We start from the raw sequence: 12,240 nt of genomic DNA on the forward strand, positions 1-12,240 counted from the left end.
GACCGGCCTATATCACGGCAGATATAGCCCCAGATCTGCCATTATCAACCAATGTAAGGTGCAAAAGCAGGGGTAACGTGTAACTCCGATAGCAACAAGTCTATGGTTGGAAATAATAATAATAATAATAATAATAATACTAAAATAAATAAGTAAACAAAATAAAATAAGGAGCTTTTGAAGGGATGAGGAGTATTATAGTATCAAAGATTCGGCTGAAGGCGCTCGGGCGGGATTTTGGCAGACAGAACTTGATTGTTTTTGATGTTTCACCAACTGAACATCAGTGTGAATGAGGGGGCAAATTCCAGGTTAATTGGATAAATAGATGTGTTTCTGGAAGGTCTTTAATCAAGGGGTTTCCAAAGAAATACTGGTAAATCTTAATGAAGTCGTTGAGATGCAAGTCATAACTATCTGGTCCAAGTTCAGCCTCACGCTGACTAAAAAGCATATAAAATTTACGATATACGGCCATATACAATATTACCGCTCCGTTGACAGCCATCCTGCGAGTAATCTCTGTATGGGAAGGTATTGCTGATGTCCTTACAAGCTATCAACAAAATTACCATCCCGAATTGGGATTAGCGGCGATAATTTAGCGCACGGACCATATACTTAACTTCGACTTTTCCTTTCAAGCCTCAACTTTTTCATGACTTTAGTTCACCTTTTCTTTTCTTTTCTTTTTTTTTTATCCACATGTCGCTGCTCATCCTCACCAGTCAATGATGTCTTTGTCTGAATAAATGGATCTGACTGGGTGAGGGTGACTTGCAGATGTGGGAACTCAAAGAGGAGAAAAAATTTAGAATGAGAAACAAGTCCCAAATGGGAGAGGAAGCGCAGCAAGTTCTTATTACAGCCACCTTGATAATGTATTATTATTCTTCATGCATATGGGGACCAGTGAGCCATCAAGCCTCCTACCCACAATACCTGCAAGCCAATCATTCAGTGTTTCCCCTTTCTCGACAGTCCATTTATTTGCATCACATATTTCCAGCAGAATGGGACCCTAAAATGGTATGGACCAATCGATTCTGGCACTGGATGCAGATTGTACCGCAGCCTACCCTCCGTGCTTTTGTCGTTGTATCATGCAAATCATTGTTCACTACATTCCTTGTTCCCGCTCCTCGCAGCCCATTCGTTTTTTTATAATTTTAACAAAACCGACTTCCTGCCAATTAGCAAAAAGCGTGCCAACGATCATCGGCATTGGCATTTCAATAGGCGCTGGTGCTCTGGGGCCTTCAGGTTTCAATCACTTCACGGCCACAAAATTCATGATCACCCGTGGAGAAAGTGTCATGCTTGTGGCTGTTCAATTACTTCCTACCTCCCCCCCCCCCCCCCCCCGGGTCAATATTTGGTTTGGATCTTTTCTTCTTACGGCATGGCAATCGATCATGATTCAGGATTTGGCCATTTATGCCATGTGACAGGGCAAGCACATCTATGTACACGGCATGTGCAGTGTTAACATTCGGAAGCTGTCAGTACATAGTTTCGTTAATCCCAAGGCGTAGCAATTGAGATTAATCTCGATGTTGCTCTGAAACCAACGCCATCAGAACGGGATGACTTTCAACATCATTTTGAGACCTCATAAGTCACATTGCACCGCTTTGACTATAATTCTGGCCAATCAGAATTTCCTGCGGCAATTTCATATTTTTCTTTTTCTTTTTTCCCCCAGAGTGACAGATCAGGGCTTATCCGGTGAGGAAGAAACATACCAAGTGCCAAGAAATCATTACCTGTCCATACCCTGCCTCCTTCAGTCCAGCGCTATTTGCAGTCCTTTATCCGATTCCTGCTTACGTGGTCATACACCCTTACAACCACTACCAAAACCACGGCTGGTTGTAATCAATAATTAAACCGTCGTCGATTCAATATCCATATTAACCATTAATGCTGAGATCACTGCCAGATATGAGGCTGTCTATATTGACCCCACCACATAGTTAATGGGGTCTGCTTTGATGTCCAACAAACTGTGGCGGGGCTTGTTGTGTCGACAATAATAGGGTTTAGATTGTCGTTGGCCGTTATGATGGCTTTCGCACAAGCCATAGAGTCTAAACTATGACGGCAAAAAAAGAAAGAAAAATATAAAAATATAATGTGTTTGGAAGGGAAATTATATAACGCTATTCACAGGGTTATTGCTACTTACACGCACGCAGAAGGTGAAGATGGTGCAGTGGCTATGCGCAAGGCATGGAAACAAAAATGGAATTGTTCAAGTTATATTATTATTGTCGGATATCTACCTATCCAGGGATAGGTGGATTGAAAATATCCCGTCTTTTTTTGAATTCGGCACAAAGGTCACCAACTTTGAGGGGCTAGCGTATGAAAGGTTACTCGCAGCATCCTAGTGGTTGGCGCACGGAGGGCACCGTTCAATGATCCCGACTGATTGCTACTCTGGATTCTTTGTGCGTGCCGTTTACTCGCACCCACGATCGGGGTGGGCTTTCTGGAACCTGGAACCTGACGTGAATAATACGAGCATTTCAAATTCGAAATAGGCTAAAACTATCTCTCGAGGCAGCTCCTACATCCTAGCCTGGCTAGACTACTTTCGACCGAGGATCTCTCGGGGAATGATCCAGAGTGAGATCTTCAGCGCTCTCCCTTAGCGTATGATTGGCAGCCATCAAACTGGTCAAATACGATAGGGCTATCAGTTATTGATTGGCACAAGCCCAAAAGACTCCTCCCATATCCTCGATCGACAAAACCTGGGGGTTAAGAAATTAGCATATGTTGGAAAGGAATGAAAAAGAAAAATACAAGCTATGAAACTCCAGTCTTCTTGTATTTTTCTATTTTACTTGGTAAGAACAGAGGAAAGATATGAGAAATTTACTGATGCCAAGTGCTCTAAACATTCCTTTTCATAAATTTCTATATGTTCCAATGGTCCGTTTCCACCATTTCTAGCTGAACAGGTTGTCTGTCCTATGGCTGTTCAGCGGCCTTGTCCGCCTGTGGAACGCACCTTGAGTGGAGTCCTGTTAAAAACGAAGTTTTATTAAAGCTTCTTTACGCCGCTCATTGTCGTTATACATCTATTTCGTGCTTGATTTTAATTTTTGAATGAGCCTATCTGCCACCCGTTGTTGTTTTGCTCATTTGGTTTGCTATCATTTCTTTTATAATCATCTCTCCTATTAAAAAAAAAAAAAATTATTCTTATTCCATTTAACTACTGCGCTCACATGAATTTCTAGAGGTCGATCACCTAGGTTTTTTGCCCCGCCAATTCGCTGCCAGAAAGTGCTTCTTTTTAGATTGATTTCTAGGGCTAGAACAAGCGTTACACCCCATAGACCCTGCCTTTTCTCGCAGGTGCTTCTGAACACCTTTTCCATCTAACCTCCCCCACGCCCATTGATTCATCCCGGCTCTTTTCCGACGCAGCATACTTGTTTCCGCGAATTGCGGATGCCTTCCCCCCCCCCAAATAATTCCTCGTCTTTGCATATAAAAATTCGGTGCGGCAGCTGGAAATGCGCGAGATTTTAAGCTCACTCGTGGCGAAGTAAATCATCTTACCCCCCCATATGCAAAATATTTGCGCCCTTGTTATCATTTTGTTTTGCCAGACGAAAGGTCAGAGTTCAGGATCTTGGTGGAAATCGCATCCCCGGGTCTAACCCCCAATCCACACCCTTGTTTTTTGAGATTGGTTGCATGAAGCGCATGCTATTGCTCTCATTGCCGTTCACTATATTGACTTGCGGACAGAGTTTATCAATCTTCGGACTTGAACAAGCGCTCGGTGGGACCTTAGAGAGCCTGCTGAGAAGGATTTGGAGTGACCAATCATTTGCTGGTCCATTTCCACTGTCGCCCGACTGCCGCAAGGCTCGCCCCCTCGAATTCTCCCTGCAGTTTTGAAGCGCATTCTCTGGTTTATTGTCTTGGGCCTTTCCCGAAGTCAAAGCCAACCTAATCGAGCAGCGCTTCCTTAACTAATCCTCGGCGGAATTTTGGCCTGACAAATGAATAATAGTAAGCCCATTTCCATCTGGTACAACTTCAAAGACAGCTTGCTTGTGTGGATTATTTTGACCACCTCCCGCTGTCAGCGGAAGATCGTCCATGTTTTGCTGAAGGCCTTTTGCTTTCTTTTCATTTTCATTTTCATATTTTTCATTTTTTTTTTCATTTTTTTCAATTTTTTTCAATTTTTCAATTTTTTTTTCTTTTTTTCTTTTATATATAAATAAAAAAAATTCCCGCTCTTAACTATGATCCCTTTGATTCCATCGCTATTCCCCTCGCCCACTGCTTTCCCCTGCTCGCTTTGATATCTCTTCCTGACCGATTCTCCCACCGATGCATGCTCGTGTAACCTAGCTACATCCGGAGATACCCTTCTGCCTTACCATACTTCATCCGTATCTATTTCATCGTGTTGTGTTGTTTCCTCCTAATTCTCACATGAGCCTTTATAAGGTCCAAACCTAATAAGATTATATGCAGCTTCACTTCTTCAAAATTCTTTTCAGCTTGACTATCCTACCACCTCTGAGAGCGAGTACGTCAGTACTGAACGAGCGTTCTCTGGAACAACTTCCTTCCCGACCGAAGACGTCGAAGCTGAGCGTCGGAGGACCGATTCACTGGGCCATCAACTAGCACATCCGAGTTCTGTACCCGTCACCAACGGTTTTAGGTACGCCGCACAACATTCTGCGGTACAAGATGTGCCGTAGGTGCCCAGATTTCTTTTAATTCTGACTGCCCTTGCATTCCCACTCGCTCTCGGTGTTTGGCAACTCGACTGCTACCTCCCTGTCTTGTGTTTCATGCTACTTGAATTATTGCCTTGCTTTTTTAGAAAGGCCGGACAGACTTGCTGGCATCATATTATTATTATCCTGCTGCATAACGATGGGTTGTTGACAACTAGACTCTCACCTCCCTCGGCAACCTAAGTCAGCAGACAGTTCTGGAATTTATTTTCACTGATTATGCAGCTGTTTGTTCTTTATTTTAGTCCCTCATAGTGCTTTTTTGTTAAACTTGTTTTTATCAACACAATACACTGGTGAATCTGTGTCAGACTGCTAATGTTGGTATCCTCCTGCTCCAGCTTTCATGCTGCACCAGGTCTTCTCATGAGTCCGATTGAACCATCCCACCGGTCATCATCAACAACCTCCAGCTCAGCTACTCCCTCTTACGCTTACGTTTCGCTGACAAACCCCGTCTCGAATACCGTGACTTCGGCGGAAAGCTTCTCTACACAGTCCGCTTACTCCCATACAACAAACTTGCAGTGGAATGACAGAATTGGTGACCTAAAAATCCAACGGGTACCTGCTCTGTAAGTTACCCTCGTACTCTCCTCCGATTTGTATACGCTTTCATGTTTCCAATCTCATATAATATCAACTTCCTCATATAGTCAGCCTCCATCGGGCATGTCGCCACCCTTGCAATCACAGGGCACGTTGGTTTCAGGGACTAGCGGTTTGATTCCAAGGGCTGATCCGTATTCGATCCCGTACCCCATCGGTCGAAACACATATTCCTCTCCGCACAGCACCATGACAGACATTCCCCGATACTCCCAATACCCCGCAACACGAACGATTGATGTTCACTCAAATACCCCATCGATGTACAACCACTTGGTGGACACTTCACCTCGAGGTTGTCAGTCGAGCTCTGAGGCTCCCCCATTTCATGAGACCAACGTTCTTCATTCCGTTTTTACCAACAGCCATCAAACTATCAATCCAGAAATCCAAGCCAAGATACATAAAGGTTTTTTTCAGGTAGATGACAAGTGGACATGCTATCGTCGCAACTATTTTTCAGTATCTTGTTCATTCTTGCTCCGTCCATGGGCTCCCAACTCTCCTCTCTACGTCCAACTTCCGAACAATAACCCACAGTGCGTTCGCTCGTTCGCCATGTCAATATCTGCTGTCGTGAATGCGCAGGAAAACGAAACACGGGAACTTGTCCAGCATACTCCCAAACGGGACAAGCAGTCAGAAAAGAAGCCAGGGAGAATTACTTTGCAACCACAGCAGCCACCGTCCCTGGTATTAGCCCATGCGTCTTCAGTTGGACCTAATCATATTTCATTTGCCGCCCCGCCACACACCTCGAGCATGCAATTGGATTATGGGTCATCCTACGGAGCTGCTCAGCAAGCACAACCACCCACTTCTCATACATTTGAGCGTATTCAATTTCAAAAAGCGACTGCAAACAACGGAAAACGCCGTGCTCAACAGCAGTATTACAATCTGGTTGTCGAGCTCTATGCTGAAACTCCCACCCCAAACGGAGTCGATACTCAATGGGTCTTAATCGCCAAAAGATTGTCCCATCCAATGGTCGTTCGGGGTCGCTCACCAGGCCATTATAAAGACGGACGACGAGACAGTTCCGCAAGCATGGGACCAGATGGTGGCACTGGAAGTTCTGGGGATGGTAACGGAGGAGGTTGCTTACCACCCGGCATGGGTCATACCCCACGCACCCATCTCTCATTAATGTCACCATATGGTACAAACCATCGAAATCCCGCTTCGTACAACTACCACCGACTACCATCTACAGACCACTCTCCTCTAGCTGCAAGCCCCTTGATATCATCGCCGTCATCCTCACCCGATTATCACAATTATAACATGATCAGCGGTTCGATGGATCCACTCGAGACTATCAAAGACAATACAGCTGCAGGAGCCTATAGCGACCCAACTCTTACGACCGTTTCCTCTGACTCGAGGAAAATATGCATTGAACCTTCGAACTTGCGTTTGCATATGCCAAGTTACGATGACGACGTGACTGTCAAAGCCCAAGAGGACCACGATGGCTCTTTCAATGGAGCATTCGATTCTATGATCCCAACCTTGCAAAACGAGCAGGAGGGCTCGAATCACTATCTAAAACGACACGGAATAACTAGTTATTTGAGCCAGCCTCCAGGCCCCAAATTCGGTGGCTCCTACATCAATCGCTCAAGTGACAATACATACGGACGGCTAGACTCAATTCACAATCCTCAAAGTCTCTGTTCTTGAAAGTCTTCGACGATGACGTTCATAAACCACGATAGCATAGCGCTCGAGAACAACTGCACTCTACTCTATGAACAATTTGATTAATTTTCTTTTATCAACACGTTAATGATTTCCTTTTTCTGAGTTCCTTTCTATACTTTCCATTCGGGACCCGCAGCACACAGTTAATTAATGAGAATTGCTGCTAACAACATTTTCCAAGTTCCCTCTGGAGCTTCTCTCTCCCTTCCCAAATATGTTCTGGGACCTTGATAAGTTTTCATTTGGTTTCATTATCTATACCGTTCATGTCATCACTTCCATTCAATGCCTGGTCACTCATGATCCGAACTTGGTTCCACTGAAAGGATTTTTTAATTGCTTCAGTGTAATACGAAGCCATCCTTTGTAATCAAGTTGCAGCGAAGTCCGGGCATAGCCAATTTCCAACACTAAAGGCTCAATCACACTGATGTGTTATAGCCCCCTTTTCCAAATGACTTGATTTTTGGTTTTGCACTAGCTCTCGTTTCTCGCTTTTCCTTCTTTTTCTTCTTTTTCTACATGTTTTATTACGGATGGGAATCAAAAGTTTTCCCCGGTTGTGCTTCCTGGTTTCTATAGGACGAATCGCATTTGGAACGGCAGAAAGGGATTTCCTTGTACTTTTCCTCTCTTTCTTTTTGCTGGTTTACAACCCCTCCAGTTCGTATTATTGGGCAAGTCAGAAGTGGATAGGTAGAAACAAAACAGGAAAATAAACAGAAAGTTACACAGGACAATATGTACGGTTTTCGTGGTGGAGGGTGGAGGGTGGAGGGGGAAGGGGGAGGGAAGGGGAGGTGGGGGAAATAGTTGGAGGGGAACTGGAGTTGGAAGGGGAGTGAGAGAAGGGAGTAAGAGGGGGGAAATATGCTGTGCTCAGTGTTTTGAGTTCGTGAGTTTCGCTTTATTTTGTTTTTGTGGATTGGACTGGGAGGAGCTGGGGGGCCTGACTGGCTTCGTCTTGGAAATGGAGCACTTCTTGTGTTGACCTCGACAGACGCATGGGCATTCGCAAGGGAAGCAAGAAGCAGAAATGTTCTAGTTAGTTTGAAGTTCGAGTCACGTTCATATATGTGCTTTGTTGAAAGGGATCAGGCTGCGACATGACAACATTCTTTTTTCACTCATTGTCTTTTTATATCCCTTTACAGCCCTACACCCTTTGAGACTGTCTTCGCTGCTATATGGACGTTGTAGTATGTATGTACATGTGCATACATGTAAATCCGCTCAGGAGTCCCTGAAACGACTACACGTGATTTCTTAAACCCTAGTACCTACCTAGTACCAAGCACAAAGATATTCACCCCTTTTTCACTGGCAGGTAAAACTTTAGCCCTGTAGATCGCAGAAGATATAAGCATTCTGAAATTTCCAGCTGTCTCCTAGTCATAGCATTTATTCAATCCGAAACCACAGTCTAATCATATAGGAGTCTTTCTATCCTTCACCCTCTGTCAATTCTCACACAAAGCAGCCTGAATAAATAGTTCAATAAACCAGATAGTATTTTTCAAGGATGGGAAAGATCACTCGTGGGTGACGTTTTCACCTATGTAGGAACCCATATTGATTAATTCAATATTTTAGCTTTTGGTCGCCGCTAAACAGTCACCATCAAAATATCATGAACTGTACTGGTATACACGAGGTGAGCAGTGGCTACACGAGGCTCCGTGCCCGGTAATACATTCCCTTCATCATCCCTGAACTTCTCACCGTTCAAGAGGACGGCTCAGCACAGGATAATTAGGCATAAACAGGTAGATATATTGCCTAGGCCAACTCCAACTTTTCTTGTCAATTATCGTATTATTTTTCATTAGCTGATTTCCATTGCTCGGTTTCACAATTCGGGGCATTTATTGGCTATGAACTGCACCAAAAGCCGATGGGAATTAAAAAGAAGTGGAACTATGTTGAATATCCACTTGGGACGCTGCATGGAGCAGACGGTTTGAGAGAAAATCAGGAAGCCAATCAATCACCGTTAAGGGAGAAGTTGCAGTATGGAAAACGGAAAAGAAAGACAGTAAACCAAAGGTAATTTGTAGCGGATTGAGACATCATGTTGTCAGGCGGTAATGCTCAATGGGGAGCTGTCAGAAGGACAAAGCATGAGGCGCAATGAACAGATCAAACTGTTAGACAGAATGAGGTGGTTGGAGGGAAGAATGAATATCCATGGACACTGGTGGCTAGGGCATGCAGGAATGATGCAAATCGAGGTAGTAAATTGTGCGTGTTGATGCAGTTCCTGTTGTTTTGGAGTTAAGGAGAATATGAAGGCCAGTTTCGGGGAACTGACAAACTGCATTGGCTTCTTTTCTTGAAGTCATCCCAGATATCTCGTATACACGTCCATAGACATCCCGAAAGACACTCTGTGGTGGTGGTGTTCGGTGTCAAATGAGTGAGTTGGAGGGAGGCTACTATCCTGTAATCGTGGACTGAGTGGTAGCAGGAAGATGAAGAATATCAAACCGTTTCGGAAACCGTTTCAGAAGAGCCGTGAGGTTCGTAACATTCACGCACGAAGAAACCCAATGCTAACTGATTTGTTTGATCGATATCCGCTAAACCAGTGCCTTCGCTTTTGCAGGAATATAGTAGCCCTTTCGCCGATTCGAAGATATCAATGTGGCCTAGCCTGGGCAGAAGCAGCACAAGGGAATACAAATTAGTAGCCAGGCTTGAAGAAGTTTCCAAGAATGAATGGAAATGAGCATGAACAGCTGTTTCATTTTCCCGCCTTCAACACCCCGGCATGCCGTCGCCCTATCGTAATATTCAAGAGACTTTTGCTTCCCTATAGACACGAACATGTCTAATCCTTCATGATCACCAAGACGACCAGGTTTTTGAAACACATCCAATGCGATTAATGGGGCGTACATTTTGAGGTACACAGCATCGGGAATGAAAAGGTATTTTGTTTCAATCGAGATGCGATTCGACGATAAATCGATGATGGATGGTCAGCAATGGGGGTGAAGGGGAATGATTCAAAAATCAAATCAAGCTAAAAACCGAAGCAACGTAAGCCACCTGCAATGAGAAAATGCATATCAACTTGCTTTCTCAACCCAATCCCTCACTGCAAGTCTCAAATGAACTGATCATCAAATCCCCCCCTCTCTCTCCTCAAGCTGCATTTCTCACTCCCTCGCTCGTTTCGGTCCTTGCTTCGGGTTCTCGCGGCCCAAATCCCCCCAAAATCGGGAGACCGCAATGACGCGATATGATATGCCATTTCGGCGATGTCTTACTCCACTCTTTTGTGTAATCAAGTCCCAAACCGTCCTCTAGCCCTCTCTCGGTTTCACGACGGTAGACCTTGAGACCTCTTCCCAGTCCTCAATAAAATCGAAAGCAAAAAAAGGAAAGAAAGTAGAGGAGATCAGATCGAGCTCTCCCCGTTTGTCAACCGCCCAGACACATGGCGTCGACGCCTTACCACCCTGATGATCTTTCAATGCACTCCTTGTCAACTTCAACAACAGGAATGTGTGTACGTACATACGTACCACCGCACTCCCAAAAACCACCACCAGCCCAAAAGGAATTAAATTAAAAAGATGAGAAGGAAAGGGCGAAAAGCTTAATTCTTACAATCCATCTCTTCCATTTAATCAACGCCATTAACAGCATATCGGACAAACTCGCATCAGACGCACATTAACAGGCCAACACTCCTCTCCCACACTCGTCCCCTGCCCCTGCCCTTCCACCCTCTTGACCACTCCCCAGCGATGTGGAAGCCGCTGTTTATATATATATATATATATATATATAAATATATATATTCCTCACTTCGGTATCTGCCGTTCAACGCTCGAAACCTTGATGGTCATCTTGCGCTCTAACTCCTCTTGTTCCTCCTTAGTTGGGACCATTCCTAAAGCCTCCTCGATTTTTGGAGACCACCACAATCCAAAAGTGGCGTAGGCCATCAATCCGGCTCCAAAGAGGAGGCGGGTGCGCGGGGAGAGGTTGCGATAGGAACTAGAATGGAGAAAGAATTAATTAGGTTTTCTTCGTTTTCAGCTTCTGTTCTGGGTGCAGAATGGACTTTTTTTTTTTTTTTTTTTTTTTTTCAGTATCTTCTTTCATATTGGGGATTTCCTATTGATCGGTAAATTAAGTAACTTGTAGGATTCTAAACATACCTCCAGAGCGACATTGGTAAGGAATTGCTTGCGCTTGATAGAATGATGACATGCGGTTGAAGAAGTATTGTCGGCAATGGAGTTGGCGTTAGTTCAAAAATGGTTTAGCATGGTTAGCTGCTCACTTTCAAACCATTAAACATTGGACTTGGGTCTTCTGTTGATTTTCTCCCTTTATTTTATTTTATTTTATTTTATTTTTTTTTTATTTATTATATTTTGATTCCTTAATACCAGAATCAACATTGAACGTTCACCGTATAACTTTTGCATTCTACCTAAAGCTATGTAGATATCGATAGAAAGATTATAAAGCTCTTTACCCTACACCAAACGCTAATCTGAGATATTCTCAATTGAAAGCACGCACTAGGAATATATATCTACTATATTTAACAATGATGAAATGTTTTGAATTCATTTGCATTCTTTCCCTGCTATGTTGCGAAGAGTTTGGTTCCAACAGAGATGCATCTTTGTCTTCCCCCCTTGGACACATAGCGACAAGTTGAATAAAAAGACAAAATCATACTAAGGTGGAGCATCATCCCGGGCGTCGAGAGTTCCCAAAATCTCAATTTCATCCGACATACACTCTCACTCTACCTCAAAAAAAACACACAAATATACCAACATATATATATTTATTCCACTATATAAATATAAAATAAAAAGCAATCCAAAAATAACAAGCATGCAAGCAAATAAACAAAGAGCAAAGAACCAATCAGGTATAAACGAGAAATAAATAAGTAAATAAAAAAGGGAATATCAAAAAAGGCCAAAGCATCAACGACAAGACGGATCAGGATCATAAAGTTACATTCGAGCAGGAAAAAGGGTCAAAACGTAAAGGAAAACGAAAAAAAAAAAAAAAAAAAAAAAAAAAAAAAAAAAAGACAAGATCATACCCAAAAATGGCCAGAGAAAACAGCAAGACAATTCTTTAAAAAAAAAAAAAATTATAAAAA

The 12,240-nt window shown here is 43.4% G+C and overlaps 3 protein-coding genes across 3 annotated transcripts; 1 reads left to right on the plus strand and 2 right to left on the minus strand.

Annotated features, from left to right (window-relative positions):
- Positions 1–4,362: 4,362 nt before the first annotated feature.
- On the plus strand, positions 4,363–7,076 carry PAAG_01333 (hypothetical protein; the record flags this gene model as incomplete). Its single annotated transcript, XM_002796279.1, has 4 exons — positions 4,363–4,374; positions 4,536–4,738; positions 5,123–5,356; positions 5,438–7,076. 4 exons carry the CDS (start codon positions 4,363–4,365, stop codon positions 7,074–7,076), a joined length of 2,088 nt encoding a protein of 695 aa, XP_002796325.1.
- Positions 7,077–9,578: 2,502 nt separating this feature from the next.
- Positions 9,579–9,997, minus strand: PAAG_01334 (hypothetical protein; the record flags this gene model as incomplete). The annotated part of the gene is made up of 2 exons (XM_015844316.1): positions 9,579–9,750; positions 9,834–9,997. The coding sequence occupies 2 exons, from the start codon at positions 9,995–9,997 to the stop codon at positions 9,579–9,581; spliced, it is 336 nt and encodes a 111-aa protein (XP_015701224.1).
- A 912-nt stretch (positions 9,998–10,909) lies between these two features.
- On the minus strand, positions 10,910–11,283 carry PAAG_01335 (hypothetical protein; the record flags this gene model as incomplete). The annotated part of the gene is made up of 2 exons (XM_002796281.1): positions 10,910–11,105; positions 11,270–11,283. The coding sequence occupies 2 exons, from the start codon at positions 11,281–11,283 to the stop codon at positions 10,910–10,912; spliced, it is 210 nt and encodes a 69-aa protein (XP_002796327.1).
- Between the last annotated feature and the right edge of the window lie 957 nt (positions 11,284–12,240).

Source organism: Paracoccidioides lutzii, assembly GCF_000150705.2.
Source record: "Paracoccidioides lutzii Pb01 unplaced genomic scaffold supercont2.3, whole genome shotgun sequence".
Taxonomy (NCBI): Eukaryota; Fungi; Ascomycota; class Eurotiomycetes; order Onygenales; family Ajellomycetaceae; genus Paracoccidioides; species Paracoccidioides lutzii.